Source organism: Felis catus, chromosome B3, assembly GCF_018350175.1.
Source record: "Felis catus isolate Fca126 chromosome B3, F.catus_Fca126_mat1.0, whole genome shotgun sequence".
Lineage (NCBI taxonomy): Eukaryota > Metazoa > Chordata > Mammalia > Carnivora > Felidae > Felis > Felis catus.
The window spans coordinates 31,804,989-31,822,346 of record NC_058373.1 but is presented as its reverse complement, the minus strand read 5'-3'; the positions used below and the strand labels follow the sequence as shown (position 1 = coordinate 31,822,346).

Sequence of the window (17,358 nt, the reverse complement as noted above, 5' to 3'; positions counted from 1 at the left end):
GTTCTGGTTGAAGTGCATTGCATACAAAGGTCAGAGGAAGAGTCACAGAGAAGAATGGTTTGAACTCTGCCTCAAAGAATGGCTTGGAAATTGGCAAAGCAAGGGTGTTTCAGGCAGAGAATCACAAGTGCAAAGCCATGGAGGCATGACAGTATCTGAAGCACATGGGACATATGGAGGCTGATGTGGGAAGCGAGACTGGAGAGTTAGATGGGGCTTACATTGTGGAGGGCCTAGATGCCAGGATATAGAGTTTAGACTTTGCCATAAAGTGGTTCAAAGCTAAGGAAGGTCTTTGGCCAGCAGTAGGATGTGATCTGACCTATATGTTGCACAAAGTCTCTCTAGATGTAAATGAGAGACCAAGGGAAAAGATTAAATGCAAAAAGACCAGGTTTCAAGCTAACAAGAGCGAGCCCACAGACCCTCCAGTCAGCTATAGCTAGGGCTCTATTTAATACTAAAATCCTTGCCAGAATTTTTAAATATCATTGGCTCCCCTCCCCTGACCCCCAACTTGCTTTTAGATTAACCTTCTGATACCATTTTCTGGAGAATAAATTATGGCCCCAATGAGGATTAACACTCAGGCCCTTCTTTGCTGGCAGACAGACTCAGAGCTTCAAACCCCACCGCAGCTGCAAGACCATGCGGGATGCCGGGATGCCGTAATGAGGCTTGTGATATGCATGGGAGGCAGCAAGCCCTCTTGGAGGGGCCCGTTTTCTGAGCCTCGCCTTCAGCTGAAGAGATAAGAACCTACAACTGGGGCCACAGGAAATGACAAAGCAGTGACTGATCGGGGAGCTGCTGCACAGGGCTCATTATGGTGCTTGCCAGCGGGCGAGACACCCTTATCAGGGAGTAAATTGCATCAGGCCTCCTGAATTACTAGCGATTGGAAGCAGATTTCTTGGGACGCACTTTGTTAGATACCTAATGAGCGGGATACAGGCAGGCAGAGCCCAAGGCCGGCGGGGCGGGGGACAAATGTCTTTGTTAAACAGAATTTGTCAGTTTCCGCTCCAGGCTCCCTGGGGAGGGTTCAGGGCCAGCTAATTGAATTAAGAGCAAGTGCGCTCCAGCGAGAAGGCTCAGGGCGGGGCAAGAGGCGGGCAGGCCGGAAGGCGGGCGCTTTCAGCACCAAGGACAGCAGCTGCATCCTGGCTAGTCTGTAATTGCCAGGGCCGGCTGGAACTGTTGCATTTTGCATGACCAGGGATTTAGGGGATGGAGTCGGTAGGAGGGAGGCAGAAGATGTTAGGAGAGGAGGACGAAACAGGTGACCCAAGAAGCCTGGAGCCTGTGATGCTATTGGCCTGGTCTGTCTCAAAAGACCCTCCTCTGCAGGCAGGCAACAGTGAGGGCTGAGAGGCATAAGGAAGGGGTGTCTTCTCTCCACCACGACACTCACGTGGTGTGGGGCAGCTGCGGAGCACAAGCAGTCGTGGGATGCGCATCGAGTCTGAGCCAGTGCATGGCTGTGCATTGCTTTGAGCTTTCAAAGTAGGTCTCCAATTACATCTCTAATGAAGCAGGACATGCTGCAGCCACGGAACCACAGAGGGAGAGGCCACTTGTCAGCCCAACGCTGCCTCAGCCAGCAGGGCAAGGTCTGCCAAATAGAAAAGCAAACAAGCAGGCTTATAGGGCTAGCAGACTCCATCCCCACCTGTAAGAAAGGAGGAGAGCTAGGAAAGGCTGGGCTTACATAGGGAGGATTTAGTCCCCAAGGCTCTACCCCCTCCTCATCCCCATTTAAGCATTATCCTCTTCCCCCATCCTCCACCTTGACCACCCACCATTTCCAGCAGCCTGGCCCCTTCCTTTAGCCCCAGACAAGCTCCCCTCTCATGAGAAGCAAGGAAAGGAGGGCAAAATCACCTCCCCAAAACGTGGGCAGATTGAGACTGAGGAGTCTAAATAGGCAATATTGGGAAAAAAGAAAGATTAGGGAGAATTCAGGCACTGTGTGGGACATTGTGGTCCTCCTGGCACCCCTTATATGACCAGACTACCTCCTTTAGGGCTTGTACTGTATGGAAATCTAAAGATTTTTCTGTAAAGGTCACCCACTGACTTGCCCCCAGGCCAGAATGGATCCTGGTGAAGTTGATTAGAGCAGGGGACTAGAATTGTGGGCAGGTGTCCCCTTCCTCCCTCACCACTACATGTACATCTCTTCAGAAGCTGACTCAGCTTGGTAGATAGCGGAAGAACATTCTTGGTCAAGGGCATATGAGCATATGAGTAGCTGCACTCCCCTGCTAGAACTTCCAAACAAGTTCTCAAGGTCTATTTGTAGGAGAATGTAGGGCAGTCAAGCTTCCAAGACCCCAGACACATCTAAATGGGGCACTGTAAGTGGCAATCTGCCTTTCTTTTGAAAAAAAAAAATTAAGTACCTAATAAGTACCCAGCTCTGATCAGGGGCCCAGTAAATGTCAGGTCTGGGCCACTGAGTTTACCCAACTGGTGCTGAACCCACACAGGGTGGATGTCAGGGAGACAGGTTTGGGGGAGGGGACACCCTCTGCAATGTGTCCCTGCTTTAGAACTGATGGGGCTCCTCTGGAGACCTCTCCCTTGATTTCATTACTTCCACTTCCTCCCCTAACTGGATTAGATGGCAGTCTATGAAATCCAGGGCATTGAGATTGGCTTTCTGCCTGGAAATGAGGAGAAATGTCATTATAGGTCCTGAATCAGCATCTCGCCTCAGCCCCAGAGGCCACCTGGTCAATGGGGACTTAGTCTTTGCCCTGGCTAGTTGTTCTTCCCTTCATTCTCTCCTGCATCCATCTACCTATGCATGCATCTGTTGTGTATTCCGTAGTTCTCCTGCTATAGCCAATTTGGTGCTTAGCTGTTCAGAACAGGAGACACATGTGGTGCCTTTTCCTATCTAAAACACAGAGATAAGGCAACCCCAAATCACCTGACTCAGATGCTACACAGAGGCACTGGGTGTGCTCAGTGGGGAGCCTCTAAAGGAATCTTGCCCTCCGGTGGGGCGCCTGGGTGGCTCAGTCGGTTGAGCAGTTGAGCTTCAGCTTAGGTCACGATCTCGCAGTTCCTGAGTTCAAGCCCTGCGTCGGGCTCTGTGCTGACAGCTCAGAGCCTGGAGCCTGCTTCAGATTCTGTGTCTCACTCTCTCTGCCCTTCCTTTGCTCTCTCGCTCTCTCTCTCAAGACTACATAAACGTTAAAAAAATTTTTTTAAAAGAATCTTGCCCTCCCTAAACTATAGCCACTGGGAGAGGCAGGGGAGAGAGATAGCAGGCCTAAAGCTCAGAGACAAAACAGGCCCAGCAGTTTGGGTTATGAAACACAATAGGTGGGGTGCCTGGGTGGCTCAGTTGGTTAGGCGACCGACTTCGGCTGAGGTCATGATCTCACAGTCTGTGAGTTCGAGCCTCATGTCAGGCTCTGTGCTGACAGCTCAGAGCCTGGAGCCTACTTCAGATTCTGTGTCTCCCCCTCTCTCTACCCCTCCCCTGCTCACGCTCTGTGTGTCTCTCTCAATAATAAATAAACATTAAAAAAATTTTTTTAACCACAATAGGTACCAAAATCAGCCTCAAGGTCACCCAGTGCTCCACACTTCTCATTCCAAGAGTCCTCATATAGCTGCTTTCTCTTTGGAATTATCTGTCCTTGTACCCATCTGACAGGAGTGGGAGATGAGACCCACACTGGACTGGATGCCTCTGTCCTTGTACCACTATCCATCCCTTACTCTACTGACATAAGCCTGAAAAGACTCATGTTAATGAATTCCTGTATACCAAATTTTACTTTTTTTAAGTTTATTTATTTTGAGAGGGGAGGAGGGGAAGAGATAGAGGGAGAGAGAGAATCCCAAGTAGGCTCCATGCTCAGGGCAGAGCCCAACTCGGGGCTCAATCCCACGACCCTGGGATCATGACCTGAGCTGAAATCAGGAGTTGGATACCCAACCAACTGGGTCACCCAGGTGCCTCCCTAAATTGTATTTTATAAGGGCATAAAGGAATCATTATTTAAAGGATCTGAGTGGTAACGTTAAACATCCTTGTCCTGATTCATCTGTCTCATATGTGTGGGTTTTCATATAGAGTTTACACTTAAAGAGAGGCCCCACCTGTACTCATTCTCTCTGTTTGTTCAGGGTCAGGCATTCAGGCACCTGTAACGCTGAGAACATCTGTCCTGGTTGGCACTGTGCCCATTGTTCTCTCAGCTTCTTATGCAGACAACGGCATATTTATCTGCTATGTGGCCATGACAGAATTCCAACAATTGATATAGGAAAGACCTTTGAGGTCCCTACAGCCTTTGAACAATGGGCATGTGTTAGGGCTAACCATGGATTTCCAAAAGAGCTTTAAAGTAACCTCTCCCCAAAGGGAGCTTAACACATGTCCCTAAGCCCAGGGAACTTAAAATTTGAACAAAAAAATAAAAATGGCAAATAAGCCTGGAATTAGAGAACAGTGTAAGAGCAGAGAGAGCCAGCTGCTGGGCTGGAAGATCCCAGGAAAGCTTTGTGCAAGTATGGGCGGAGGCCATCAAGATTTCATGGAGAGGCTGAGTTGTAGACAAGCAGAGATGAGAGAAATAGTCATGCCAAGGGAAGAAGAGAAGGGGAAAAAGAACAGGGAAGGCCAAAGAGGAGGCCCAGTGGAGTACAGAGAGAGGAGACTAATGGGTTATAATATGGGGAAGGTAACAGCAGAGATGGAATGGAAAAGAAATCTACCCAGCAAAGGGTGTCAAAGGAGCTTGGAGATTTTAGAGGCTATTGTTACTGCACCAAGTATGAGAGTCCTAGATGGCATGGTTTATTTATTCTTGTGACAAATATTTACTGAGCACTTACAATGAGGCAGACACTAGGGATAAACAAAGTATCTGCTCACATGTCACTTCCGTCCCTAGTGTGGGTACTAGAGGAGGGAGACAGACAGCATTTTTTGAAAGTTAATTTTCTGGTAGAGTTAAGTACTCTGGACCGTAAAATGAGATAATATGAATAGAGAGTATATTGGAGCAGGGCTGACTTTAGAGAGGATAAGCCTCTATCTTGAAGGCCAGGGCCTCTCTAGAAATATCACATCTGGGCTGCAACCCGAATGATAAGAAGGGGACAGCCATGTAAAGACTCATGAGACTTCTGGGCAGAGAGAAAAACAGATGGAAAGGCCCTGAGGCAGGAAAGAGCTTGGCATGTTGGGGGAATGCCAAGGACAGTGTGGTAAGACCCCACGGAGCAAGGGGGCAGGTGCTAAGAGGTAGACAGGGGCCAAGCATGCAGGGCCTCCTGAGCCAGGAGGAGGAGAGGCTTGGGGGTCTCGTAAGCACACTTGTGGTAGAAAGACAGAAATTTCTTTGCACCTTCTCTCCCCAGAAGCCAGAAAACTTCTTGACACCAAACAACAGCAAGGTTCTGCCCATCCTAGACCCCAAGATCTCAGATGAGAAGCTGGGTACCATCCATGCGTCCAACACCCTGGTGAGCTCTACAATGGACTGTAGCACATCCGCCTCTCAGGAAGCAGAGGAAGAACCTCTGGTGCCCAAGATGTCCCACGAAATGGTGAGTGTCTCCACCTAGCGCTAGGAGGACCAGAGCGGTGATAAGGGCCACAGAGAAGAGGTTTGACTGCCACCTGATTCATTCCATAGGTGGCAAGTAAGACTTCCCTTCAGATATGCTCTGTGAATGACTCACCCCAAAGCTAAACTGGTAGAAGGTATGGATTCTTTATCTTACAGTTTCTTCACCTTTTGAATGGAACTCTCACACAATTTCCTTCAAAGCACACCCTTGCAACACTTGTAAGGCAGGGATCCATTGACTCACGTAGTGATCAACCCAGAACTTTCTCAGGAGCGGGTCCACTGGGTAATGGGAAGCCCCTGTGAGTCATTGGCTTGCTTTTCAAGTTTATTTATTTTGAGAGAAAGAGAGAGAGAGAGAGAGAGAGAGAGAGAGAGAGAGAGAGAGAATGAGCAAGGGAGAGCAGAGAGGGGGGAGAGGGAGAGAATCCTAAGCAGGCTACATGCTGTTACTGCAGAGCCCGACACAGGGCTCAAACCTGTGAACCACAAGATCATGACCTGAGCCAAAATCAAGAGTCAGACGGATGCTCAACTGATTGAGCCACCCAGGTACCCCATTAGTTTTAATTTCTAAAAGAAGAAATTGGGACTTAAAGAAAAGAGGACACCATCTTTGATTACAAAGTCTGTGTCCTTGGTCATGGGAGCTGCAGTGGCTTCCTATTGCCAGTTGACCAGATGCTGGGAAAGGGTTGGTGAAGATGGCCAAGACGGTATCTTAATTTGGTGAGGGGTCGGTGCTGAATCCTGGCCCCTTGATGCAGAGAGCTTAAGAACAGGCTACCAAAAGACAGTCCAGTTGAAGTCCCCACTTGGGGTTCCACCCCAATGACCGTGGGTGAATTCACATGTGGCTTCCTTCCCTCTTCCACGGCGGATCCCATGGGGAACGCTGCTCAGAAAGATCCTGAGAAAAGGCCCAAGCAAGGCCACCAGTCCATAGGGAAGCCCTCGGCCTCCTCTTCTCAGGACCTGCCCCTCTCCACCGACAGCCTCCACATCTCCCCCTGGCACTTCTGCACCTTTCTGGAACGTGTCCCATCAGATGAATAGAAAGGGTTGCTATCTGCTGGGTGTGCCCAGGATGCTCCCACATGGGTGTCCCTGCCCACCCCAGAGCAGGCCCCCACTGGCAGGTGCCAGAGCACTCGTGGGCCACCTTCTGTACCCCTTTCTCTCACCTCTGCCCCTTGGGAAAGCAGCTCTCAGGCCTGACCTGCCAGCTCAGCCCTCACCTTGGTTGAATAAACATTCAGACCTTGCATTTGGAGACTCTGGCAGTGTGGCTGGCCTGCAGTCCATCTTCATCTTCCCTTAAGGATGAAACCCTAAGAGATGGCACTAGACTGCAGCCTGAGAAATCAAGCTGAGTAACTTTTGAGCAAGAGACCGAGTAACTGAGCAAGAAACTGAGCAACAGAGGGGAGGGGGAGAAATAAGTGGCCCAAGAGCACTAAGACAAGATTCTAGAAGGCTCTGAGTGCATGCAAGGGGGCTTAGGGCTCCCCTACACCCACAGACTATCAGAGATGTTGTGATTCTGGAAATCTCCCCAGCACTCCTGTTGGTGGGCTGGTCCCTCCACCCTCCCCCTTGCTGGGCACCTGGAAAGATGTTGGTAAATACTTACTGGGCCTTGTGATAGAACCTCTGGCTAGATAGCAAGGGCATCCGAAAGAACCTTAGAAAGCATCTAGTCCAATCTCCTAATTTTATGAAGGATGGCCATGAGGAGGCTCTGAGGTGGGATGACCCTGCCCAAGGCTTCCTGACCCCACTATCCCATGCTGTCTTGCTTATAACCAGGTGAATACCAGAGAGTGGCAGAAGCCTACACACCCAGCCCTATACCGTTTGGCCAACCTCACACCACTGGGTCCCTCAGACCCAGTGAGTCTGTACTGAATACATATAGTATTCAGTACAGTGGGCCTGCTATTTCCCCTTGCCCATCACAGCCTTCCTCAGGCCCAGCCTGTTCCCTCCTTGATCCTGACTCTTGGTTCCATTCCATTTTCCCTCCCTCCCTTGCCTTTGTCCTCCAACCCATTATTCGTCCCTTCCTTCCTTCCTTCCTCTGTCTCTCTCTCTCTCCCTCTCTCGGCTCGGATTTACCATCTGGCTATTCCCACCTCTGACTCTCTGCCCTAGTTGGGTCCTGGAGACCCAGCCCCCAGCTCCAGCTCCTACCCACTCAGCAGAGCCTGCCAGGACCAGGGCAGGACCCAGACATTCACATGCCCAGCAGAGGCCCGTCACAAGCAATTGAACGTGGGTGGGTAACAACAATCTGTAGCTCTGTGAAATCACAGGTAGCCATGTAGCAATGGGTCACTGTTTCATAGCAACCAAGCAAAATTACATAGCAATAGACAAGCTCATTCACGCAACCAAGAGACAAAGCGACAAGCAATAGAACACAGTGAGGGAGCAATGGAGTATAGTTGCATAGTGGTAGACCCAAGCCATACAGTGATATTAAACAGCACTGTATTATAGGAGATGCAGTCGTAGAACATAGTAATGAGCATAGAACACACCGTGTAAGCTGCAGACAGAGTCACAGAGCAGGAGGAGACACTCGACTAACACTGGAACACATCTGGGTGGCGATGGTGCCATCACAGTGTATGACGCCTGGACGTGAGGTCAGCAGCAGAGCCTGGGGGGTGGCAGTGGGCCCCAGTGACATGGCAGGTGACAACCTACCTCCCTCGGCTCTCTGACTCTGTGTTCAGGCTGTGAGCCTCTCGGTGGCACCAGATTCCTGGAGCGTGGTTTGTCTGAGTTTAGTCTTGTAGCACATTTCCAGAGCCCAAGAAACAATTTTGCTTCTGAGTCCCTCCAGAGGCTACTCTGGCTTAATAAGAAATGGAACATTTTCTGGAGAAAGGAGCACCTTGGGAAGGGAGAAGGAAGTGGAGGGGACACATGGTCTGTTGCCCTCTCTGCCGGGAGCCACAGATGCTTCCCGCTGCCCCAGGGCCTGCCAGTCTCACCTCTATGGCCCCAACAAGCCCACTTGGCACCCATTCCCAAGTGCACCCATGGGTCCGCCTTCATTCTTCATTCTCAGCTGCCAACTCTTCCATCTGGGGCTGGTTTTATTTTTTTTTTAATTTTTTTTAATTTTTTAAAATTTTTTTTCCAATATATGAAGTTTATTGTCAAATTGATTTCCATACAACACCCAGTGCTCATCCCAAAAGATGCCCTCCTCAATACCCATCACCCACCCTCCCCTCCCTCCCACCCCCCATCAGCCCTCAGTTTGTTCTCAGTTTTTAAGAGTTTCTTATGCTTTGGCTCTCTCCCACTCTAACCTCTTTTTTTTTTCCTTCCCCTCCCCCATGGGTTTCTGTTAAGTTTCTCAGGATCCACATAAGAGTGAAACCATATGGTATCTATCTTTCTCTGTATGGCTTATTTCACTCAGCATCACACTCTCCAGTTCCATCCACGTTGCTACAAAGGGCCATATTTCATTCTTTCTCATTGCCACGTAGTACTCCATTGTGTATATAAACCACAATTTCTTTATCCATTCATCAGTTGATGGACATTTAGGCTCTTTCCATAATTCGGCTATTGTTGAAAGTGCTGCTATAAACATTGGGGTACATGTGCCCCTATGCATCAGCACTCCTGTATCCCTTGGGTAAATTCCTAGCAGTGCTATTGCTGGGTCATAGGGTAGGTCTATTTTTAATTTTCTGAGGAACCTCCAAACTGCTTTCCAGAGCGGCTGCACCAATTTGCATTCCCACCAACAGTGCAAGAGGGTTCCCGTTTCTCCACATCCTCTCCAGCATCTACAGTCTCCTGATTTGTTCATTTTGGCCACTCTGACTGGCGTGAGGTGATATCTGAGTGTGGTTTTGATTTGTATTTCCCTGATGAGGAGCGACGTTGAGCATCTTTTCATGTGCCTGTTGGCCATCCAGATGTCTTCTTTAGAGAAGTGTCTATTCATGTTTTCTAATCTGGGGCTGGTTTTAACACAGGCCTTTCAGGTGCCACTTTGTCCATGTGGGGCAAAGCTCCTGTCCTGAGTGGACCCACCAGAGCCAGGGTTCTGCAGGTGTGATCTCAGGTCAAGTGTAAGGGCCCAGGCAGAGCTAAAGGAAGTCTTCACCTCCCTTTTGAGCAACCCAGGAAGTCTTATTCCCAAATATTAAACAACTTGCAAGCGGTCCCCTTCACCCCCATCCCTCCTAAGCCCACCTCATGCTGAGCCAGGCAATGTCAAGAGCAGGTAAGATGAGGGGCTCCGTGCAGTCTCCAGACAGGCCTGGTTCCATTCACAAAGGGCTTATAAAGCACCTGTCGTGTGCCAGGATTCCCCATTCCCCCGGCAGCTCTATCATCAAGCACTTCCTCCAACCTTCCAGAAAACCAGAACTCCCTACCCCTTCCAGGTTCCTAGTTGTTATGTCCAGCTGTGTGGGGGGCAGGGTGGTGGAGGAAGAAGCCAAGGCCCTGAGTCTGGAAGTTCCCAGCAGGTAGAAGCAAGCCACACTTCAGGAAACAACAGAGTAACCCAGGGTAGGCACACAGGAAATATTTGGCGAGGGATAAATGGCAAAGGGGCATGGCTGAGACAGTTTATCCTTTTTTTTTTTTATTTTTATTTTTTTATTTTTTTTTTTCAACGTTTATTTATTTTGGGGACAGAGAGAGACAGAGCATGAACGGGGGAGGGGCAGAGAGAGAGGGAGACACAGAATCGGAAACAGGCTCCAGGCTCTGAGCCATCAGCCCAGAGCCTGACGCGGGGCTCGAACTCACGGACCGCAAGATCGTGACCTGGCTGAAGTCGGACGCTTAACCGACTGCGCCACCCAGGCGCCCCGACAGTTTATCTTCTCAAGTGCCACACTTACCCAGCATTGCTGGGCACACCTAGTAAGCCCTCAGTACAGAGAGAGGAACGGAGGCAGAAGTACTCAGTGGCTATTCAAGAAATGTGTGATCAGTGCTGTTTCTAGTGTAGAAATTCCAGCACAGGGACATTACCCTCCTCTCTCTGGCCCTCTCCCTCCATTCTCCCCCAACACACCCCCTCCTTTCTCCCTCTCCCCCCGCCCTTATTTCTGCCTCTCCCTGCTTCTGCCTTTTTTCAGTTATTTCTATTTCTTTTTGATTCTCTGGCTTTCTCTCTCTCTCTGACTCCCCCTATCCCCCCCCCTTTTCCTCCTGTGCTCAGAGGAGATTTGTGGCAGACCAGAGGGCCCTCATACCAGCAGATGAATAATTGACAAGGGTTGTTTAAAGATTCAGTGGAGTTTTCTCAACCTCACCACACTGGAATAACTCATCTCTTTCATTCTGTCTTTGAAAGCCTTTCCCCCTCCCTCCATCTCTCCCCTTCCTGGCCCCCACGTGCCCTACCCCACTTTCACACAGCTTCTGTCTCTTCTCCTTTCTTAAATCTGCTGGACCCCAGAATGATCCCTTGGTCCTCAATTCTTTAAGTTCACTTACTGGCTGCGCCACCCCATTTAACCTCTGCTAAGGGTGGTAAGTTGACTTCTGCTCCTCTGGACACCATTGCCCCAAGAGAGGGGGCCCCATTTCATGGGCAAGGATGGGGAGGAAGGCCTGAGGATTGGTGACCTCTCCCAGGCCACACAGCAGCAGGGGTGGGGTCCGGACCGCAGGTAGGCAGGAGACCCCCCAGCCAGGTGGAGAGGTGCCAACCCTGCCACACCTTCCCATGGTGGCTGTGAGCACTTTGCGTCCCTGAGCTTTGACAGCACAGGAGAGCTGCGCACCCTGCTCTAAGTGCCCCTTAGGGCCAGATGGGGCAGGTGAGGGGCCTTCATAAAGGGGGGCTTGCCGTGCAGCAGAAATACCTGGGAGCATGGTCCTGCATGCCTGCCTGGCATGGACCCAGGGTGCCAACCACCCCTGCCCAGATCTGAGGCATCCCCGAGCCGTAGGACTTGTGGTGCTAAACCAGAGACAGTCTCACCCTGCATGGCGTGGGCGCTCCCCTGACCTGGGCCTGCTCCACTCACGGTTGCCACGCCCTTGCCCTCTGAGCCCCATAGCGACAGGGCACACACCCTCTGCCCACCCAGCTCTGCTCCACATGGTCCCCTGCTCTCACAGAGCTCTCTGCACCTCCTTGAAGTGACCTTGAGCTCTCTTCCCCTCCCTGAGCCTCAGTTCCTTTCCTCCATTGACAGAGGAGGTTGGAGCAGATGTTCCGGGGTCCCTTGGGGCCCCTGCGCTGTGACTGGGGCCATGGTCTTGCCTTTGGCCCCCCTCCAGGATGAGGTCTGCAGGCTGGTGAGGCTGAGAGGCTCAGACCAGGCCCTGCTCCTCAGGCACCACCTGGTGGCAGGTGATGGGTCCTGAGCAGAAGCCTCCTGCAGCCACAGGCAGTGGTTAACCTGATGACACTGCCCACGTTGGTCACTTGCAGGAATGTCTGCCTGGGATGGTGGTATCACAAAGCCCAGGAGCCTGGCGTTGGCCCCCATGAGCTGGAGTGACACTGGGAGGCAGATCACCCAGGTCCTGTGTCTAAGCCCACCAGGGGACCCCAATACTTTGGAATCAGAGACAGACAAAGAAAGTACAGCCAGCAGCCTCCAATCAGATGCCCCCAACTCCCAGGCCACGCCACACAAACCACCAGACACGTCCCCCAAACACCACCTTATCCCTCTAGCTCCCCAACTCCACTGCCCAGTTTGCCAGATCAGTCTTCTGTCCCGTCACCTCCACAAGTACCCCTGTCCCATCTGTCCCCATGGCCAGAGGCCCAGGTAAGGGCATGTGTTCATCACGCACAAGCACCACATCACGCCCACCCCACCCACCCCTCCAGACCCAGCTCCCTCAGGCAGGAAGTCCTCTCAGGGATCCAGCCCTCCACGGTTCTGCCCCTGCACTCCTGCGACCCCTAAGTTGTGAGCCCTGAGTGCTGACACTGGGGGTGGATTCCTGAAAACAGATCTTGTGAGTGTGCCACAGTCACAGCTCCCGGGCTCAGCTGAAGCCCTCATCAGCTCCTGACTCTACCTCTCCTGACTCTTCTTCTCTGCCTCTACCAGTTCCTACACATACAGAAAAGCAGAGAGACACAGAAAGAGAGACAGAGAGAGGGCAGGTTCACAAGCATTTGAGGAAGGGAGGGAGGCGAGAAAAGTGGAAAGGAAGAAATAAGGAGCCCGTCCTACATGTACCCTGTTGTCTCCCCCTGCAGCCCCTCCTCCCCTCCTCTCCACGCAGCTCTGGAAGGCTTTGGTCTGTCCCCACCACTCGAGATCTGTGTGACCTTGGATAAATCAGTCCATCTCTCTGGGCCTGTCTCCTCATGGTTAAGTGGAGGGAATGCTCTCCCCTGTCCCGCTCTTGAGGCTGTGAGGAGGACTGATAATAGCGGATGGCAGTGTGTTGGAAAGTGAAGGGCTGTCCACTGTGCAGGAGGCTTATGATGAGTCACTGTGTTCATGAGTCCTTGCAGGGGGGGTGTGGGGGCGGGGGGGCGAGGCCTGCAAATCCTGCAAAATCCTGCAGGCCTCCGCCCTCTGACCCTTTCTCCAGAAGGGACGTTCCCAGACCCCCGGCCCACTCCTCTCCCCTCCTTGCCCCCGCCCTCTGAGTCTCTGGTGGGCCATTCTCCTCCCCCATCCATCACCTGGGACTAAAGAGATTAATAAACAAGACTCATAACTCAGCTGCCGGGATGCAGCAGATATTTACGGCTCCGTTTCAATTTGCAGAGAGATTAAGTGTTTGTCGATTTATTGTCTCTCGGTGTGTGTGAGCGCTGAGCAAGGCCCCCCCCGCAGGCCAGCTGCCCTCCCCCACTCCACATACTCACAGCACTTATGGGTGCACCACCCCCTGCCTGGTCCCTAGAGCAGGTGGGGAGCCTGGTGCAGCCCAGCACGGGAAAGCCACTGGCCTCTGGAGTGGGCTTGTCTTCCTGATCAACTTGACCAAAGGAGCAAGTGACCTTGGCCCCAGGAAAGGGCGTCCAGGCCCATGGAACAGGGTTATTGGACAAGATGGGGGTACCCTCCTTAGATGATTCAGAGGGTCCTTCCTGGGTTTTCTCCATACCCATCTCTCCCCAGGGGGCAGGGGTCCAAGGGGCTGGTTAAATGCACCCCAGAGCCCAAGGCCCACAATTCTAGATCACTTTCTAGGGAGCCAAGACCTGAGAATTCCCTGCTCAGATGGACCTGAGCCTGCCCTTGAGAGCCATGCCGGCCTCTTCCCAAAGCCCACCCTCCCCAGAGCCCAGTACTTTCAGGGAGAAGCACCACTAGGCCCAGGGGATGGCCCCTTGGGGAAGGAGGGTGGCACATGCTGAGAGCCTGTCTCAGGACCCACAGACATTAGGGACTAGATCTGGACAGTGGGAGGTACACGTCCAATGAGAAAGCCTCCCAGCCCAGCTGGGGAGGAGTCTGCAGGGACCACGGAGAGTGAGACAGCATGGGGAGGCTGCTAAGAAAGGGGCACCAGCCCCAGGGGTGCCCCAAGGATAAGAGTGCTTGAGGAGCCAAGAAGGGGACACAGCGAACCAATGTCAAGTATGCCTGCACCCCCATGGACCCTGAGCTTCCTCTCTCCTCCCCTGTGTACTTTGTAGTCTGACACATGTATTCATTCATTCATTCGGCCAGCTTTTTTCACATGTGCCCTGTTACCCTGTCCTGCAGAGCCCTCTAATCTGTGCAGCTGTCGGACATTTGAGTCTGGTCTCTACCACTCAAGAGCTGTGTGACCTTGGATAAATCGTTCCACCCCTCTGGGCCTGTGGCATCTGTTAAGGCATCTGTACCTGACTGTTGAGGCTTTGGAGAGAATGGAGAGATTGACAAGAGAGCAGATGGCAGTGCACAGGAAACTGAAGGGCTGTCCACTTTGCAGGAGGCTTATTAAAGGCCACTGTGTTCGTGGACCCTTCGAGCTGGGGGAAGGGGGGAGGGGGTAGCAACATGACTCACCCAGGCCTCCCCTCTGACCCTTCTCTGGAAGCACATCCCCAAGCTCAGTGATAGTAACATAAAGATAACTCCCTACAGGGGTGCCTGGGTGGCTCACTTGGTTGAACTTCTGACTTGGGCTCGGGTCATGATCTCACAGCTTGTGAGTTTGAGCCCCACATCAGGCCGTATGCTGACAGCTCAGAGCCTGGAGCCTGCTTCAGATTCTGTGTCTCCCTCTCTCTCTGCCCCACTCCCACTTGCACTGTGTCTCTCAAAAATGAATAAATGTTAAAAAAAATTTTTTTTAAACCCACTTAAAAAAAAAAAGATAACTCCCTACAAAAGTCCTTGTCCTACAAAGACACATGGGGAATCAGTGTGGGAGGGTGGCCAGGACTGGGGTGCAGTCGGCTCAGGAGACTGTGAGAGCACAGAGGGGAGTGTACCTACCCCCACCCCCACCCCATCCCGCCCCAGATGTCAGTCATCAGTAGTTGTTAGTATGAAAGCATGATAGATCTTTGATTTGCTAGTAGGAGTATAGGTTGGTGAACTTGTTCCTGCCAGAGGAACGTGTTGAGTCAAGATTACCTATGTCTGTCTGTCTGTCTGTCTGTCTGTCTCTGTCTCTCTCCCAGGTGGGGTCCTAGCCTGGGGTCTCACCAAGAGGCACTGTGGGGCCTTCATGCTAGTCCCTTCCCTCTCTGGACCTCTGTTTCTTCATCTGCAAAATGGGGAGAACCCATCCATGCAGTGAGAGATGAGGAAGTCTTAGGGCATGGAGGTTAGAATCGAGGGAACAGATGGGACAGTGAGTTTGGCCAAACCAGGACCTGCCCCCAGCACCCAAACATCGGGCTGAGAGGAGATGTGGATGAGAGGCCCACTGGGGCAGAGCCTCCCCCACCACCCTGCCCCCCTGCCCAGTGCAGAGAGAAAATTAACAGCTGATGGAGCGTGGGGTAGGAGGGGCACCGAGAGACCTGGGTCCGCCGACCAGAGCGGTCACCCTGGCTGCACGCCTCCCCTCTCTGGGCCCCAGCTTCCCCTCTGTGGAGTCAGAGACCTGGTCTTGGTGATTTGCCCTTTTTGTCCTAGCAAACAAGGCAGATGGAGATGGGATGGCCTCTGGCTCTGCTCCTTAGCAAGACCGCTGATGCATCCCTGTGTCATTGCCCATCTCCGCTCCTGATGGAACAGTGGGTGGGTGGGGCAGAAGTGCAGCTCTCCCGGTAAATAAAGCCAAGATGATGAGGCCATAAATTGCTGAAGGCTTGAATCATTGATTGGTGAGGGTGGGAGGGACTACAGAACCAGGGGTGACACCTGGGAACTGGGACCCATTCCTTCCACAAACTGCCAGCTTAGCCCTCCTTTTAACAATGCTAATTACATCCATCAATCTTTATTGAGCTCGTACTCTGCTCCCCGAACTTTAGCCATAATCTCATTGCATCCTTGCACCAACCTGATGAAGGACGCACAGTTATCATCCCCACTTTAGAGGTGAGCAAACTACCGGAAGCTCAGTTAGCCCTCCCGGGACCATGGGGCAAGACAGAGGGAGAACAGTCACTGGTCCAGCACAGGCATGGGGTCTCCAGCCCAGAGCCTGCTCCTGCAGCTGCCTTGGCCAAGCCTCGTGACTCAGAAGTCAAGAGCCTGGTGAGCTTGACTCATCGTGTTCCCAGCCCATCTGTCTGGGTGGGAGGGCTGCCTCAGTTTCCTAGTCAAGAGCAAAACAGAGCTCTGTGGCTGCAGGTCCCCTCCCCAGGCCCACCCCAAACCTTTGAGAGCACAGGTGGAGACCTACACACCCTCTGTCTGAACCCCAAATAACTGAAAACTATGAATTAAGCTGTATCTGCCTCAACAAATACACCTTATTAACCACCTCAGAGAATTCCCAGATTCTATCTACGTTGGACCCTGGCTACATGGGGAGAGCGGCGCCCAGCCCCCAGCCCCCAGTCCCCCAGATCCTAGAAGATGGCCCTTTCCTTCTAACCTGGCTCAGTTTCAGCCCCACACCTTAATGGCCCAATGACACATTGCCTTCAGGAGGATGGGCCCTGGAAGTCAGAGGGAATTCCGGGGTCCCAGGTACCGGGCTGTGGTCTGCAAGGTGCTTAGGCTCTGGGTGGACATGTCTCCTTGGCCCTACCAGCTCCTCAGCCCATGGGGAAGGTTGTGGCCCTAGGAGGCCCAGAGCAGGACCCTCTAACACACAGGGCCCAAGGCAGGGGCCCTGCTTGTCCAAGGCTAAGGGCCAAACAGCCCCTCCCCCATCTCTGTGACTCTATTAGGCTATACTCCTGAGCTCCGATTAAATGCTTTTCAGTACAATCCAATTTCCCCCTGACATGGACTAGAAAAGCCCGGTCCCTGTGCGCGCGCGCGCACACACACACACACACACACACACACACACAATACATTTGGTGTTAAATATCCAATCAGGTCCAAAGATAATAGAGAAGAGCCAGTTCACTCCCAGTTTAATCAGATAAAATGCCCATTCATCGGCTCCTGCCAGCGACAGCCATCCCCTCCTCAGCCTCCAGGACTGAGAAGAGGGGGCGGGAGAGGCTGCAGGAGAAGGGCTGGAGCCCACGGGGAACTGTGGGGAGGAGAAACGGGTTGAGTAGGTGGGCTGTGCCTTTAAATCTTCAAGGAGGGGGGACAGCATTGCCCACGGGGGACTAATTATCCTTCAGCCTTTAGCCAGCTCTTACACAAACAGACAAAAGGGGGGCTCAGCAGCCCTGATGGCGCTAAGCTTCTGCCGACAGAATTTTTTT

At 52.2% G+C, this 17,358-nt stretch overlaps 1 protein-coding gene across 12 annotated transcripts in view; it reads left to right on the top strand.

The window, feature by feature from the left end:
* CCDC33 (coiled-coil domain containing 33) overlaps window positions 1–17,358 on the top strand; it is a 111,902-nt gene that overhangs the window by 65,182 nt on the left and 29,362 nt on the right. For all 12 annotated transcript variants that reach the window (XM_045059029.1, XM_045059028.1, XM_045059039.1 and 9 more), the window contains one exon: window positions 5,389–5,577. In XM_045059029.1, the coding sequence (XP_044914964.1) occupies window positions 5,389–5,577 (189 nt within the window). The remainder of the gene's footprint in view (window positions 1–5,388; window positions 5,578–17,358) is intronic.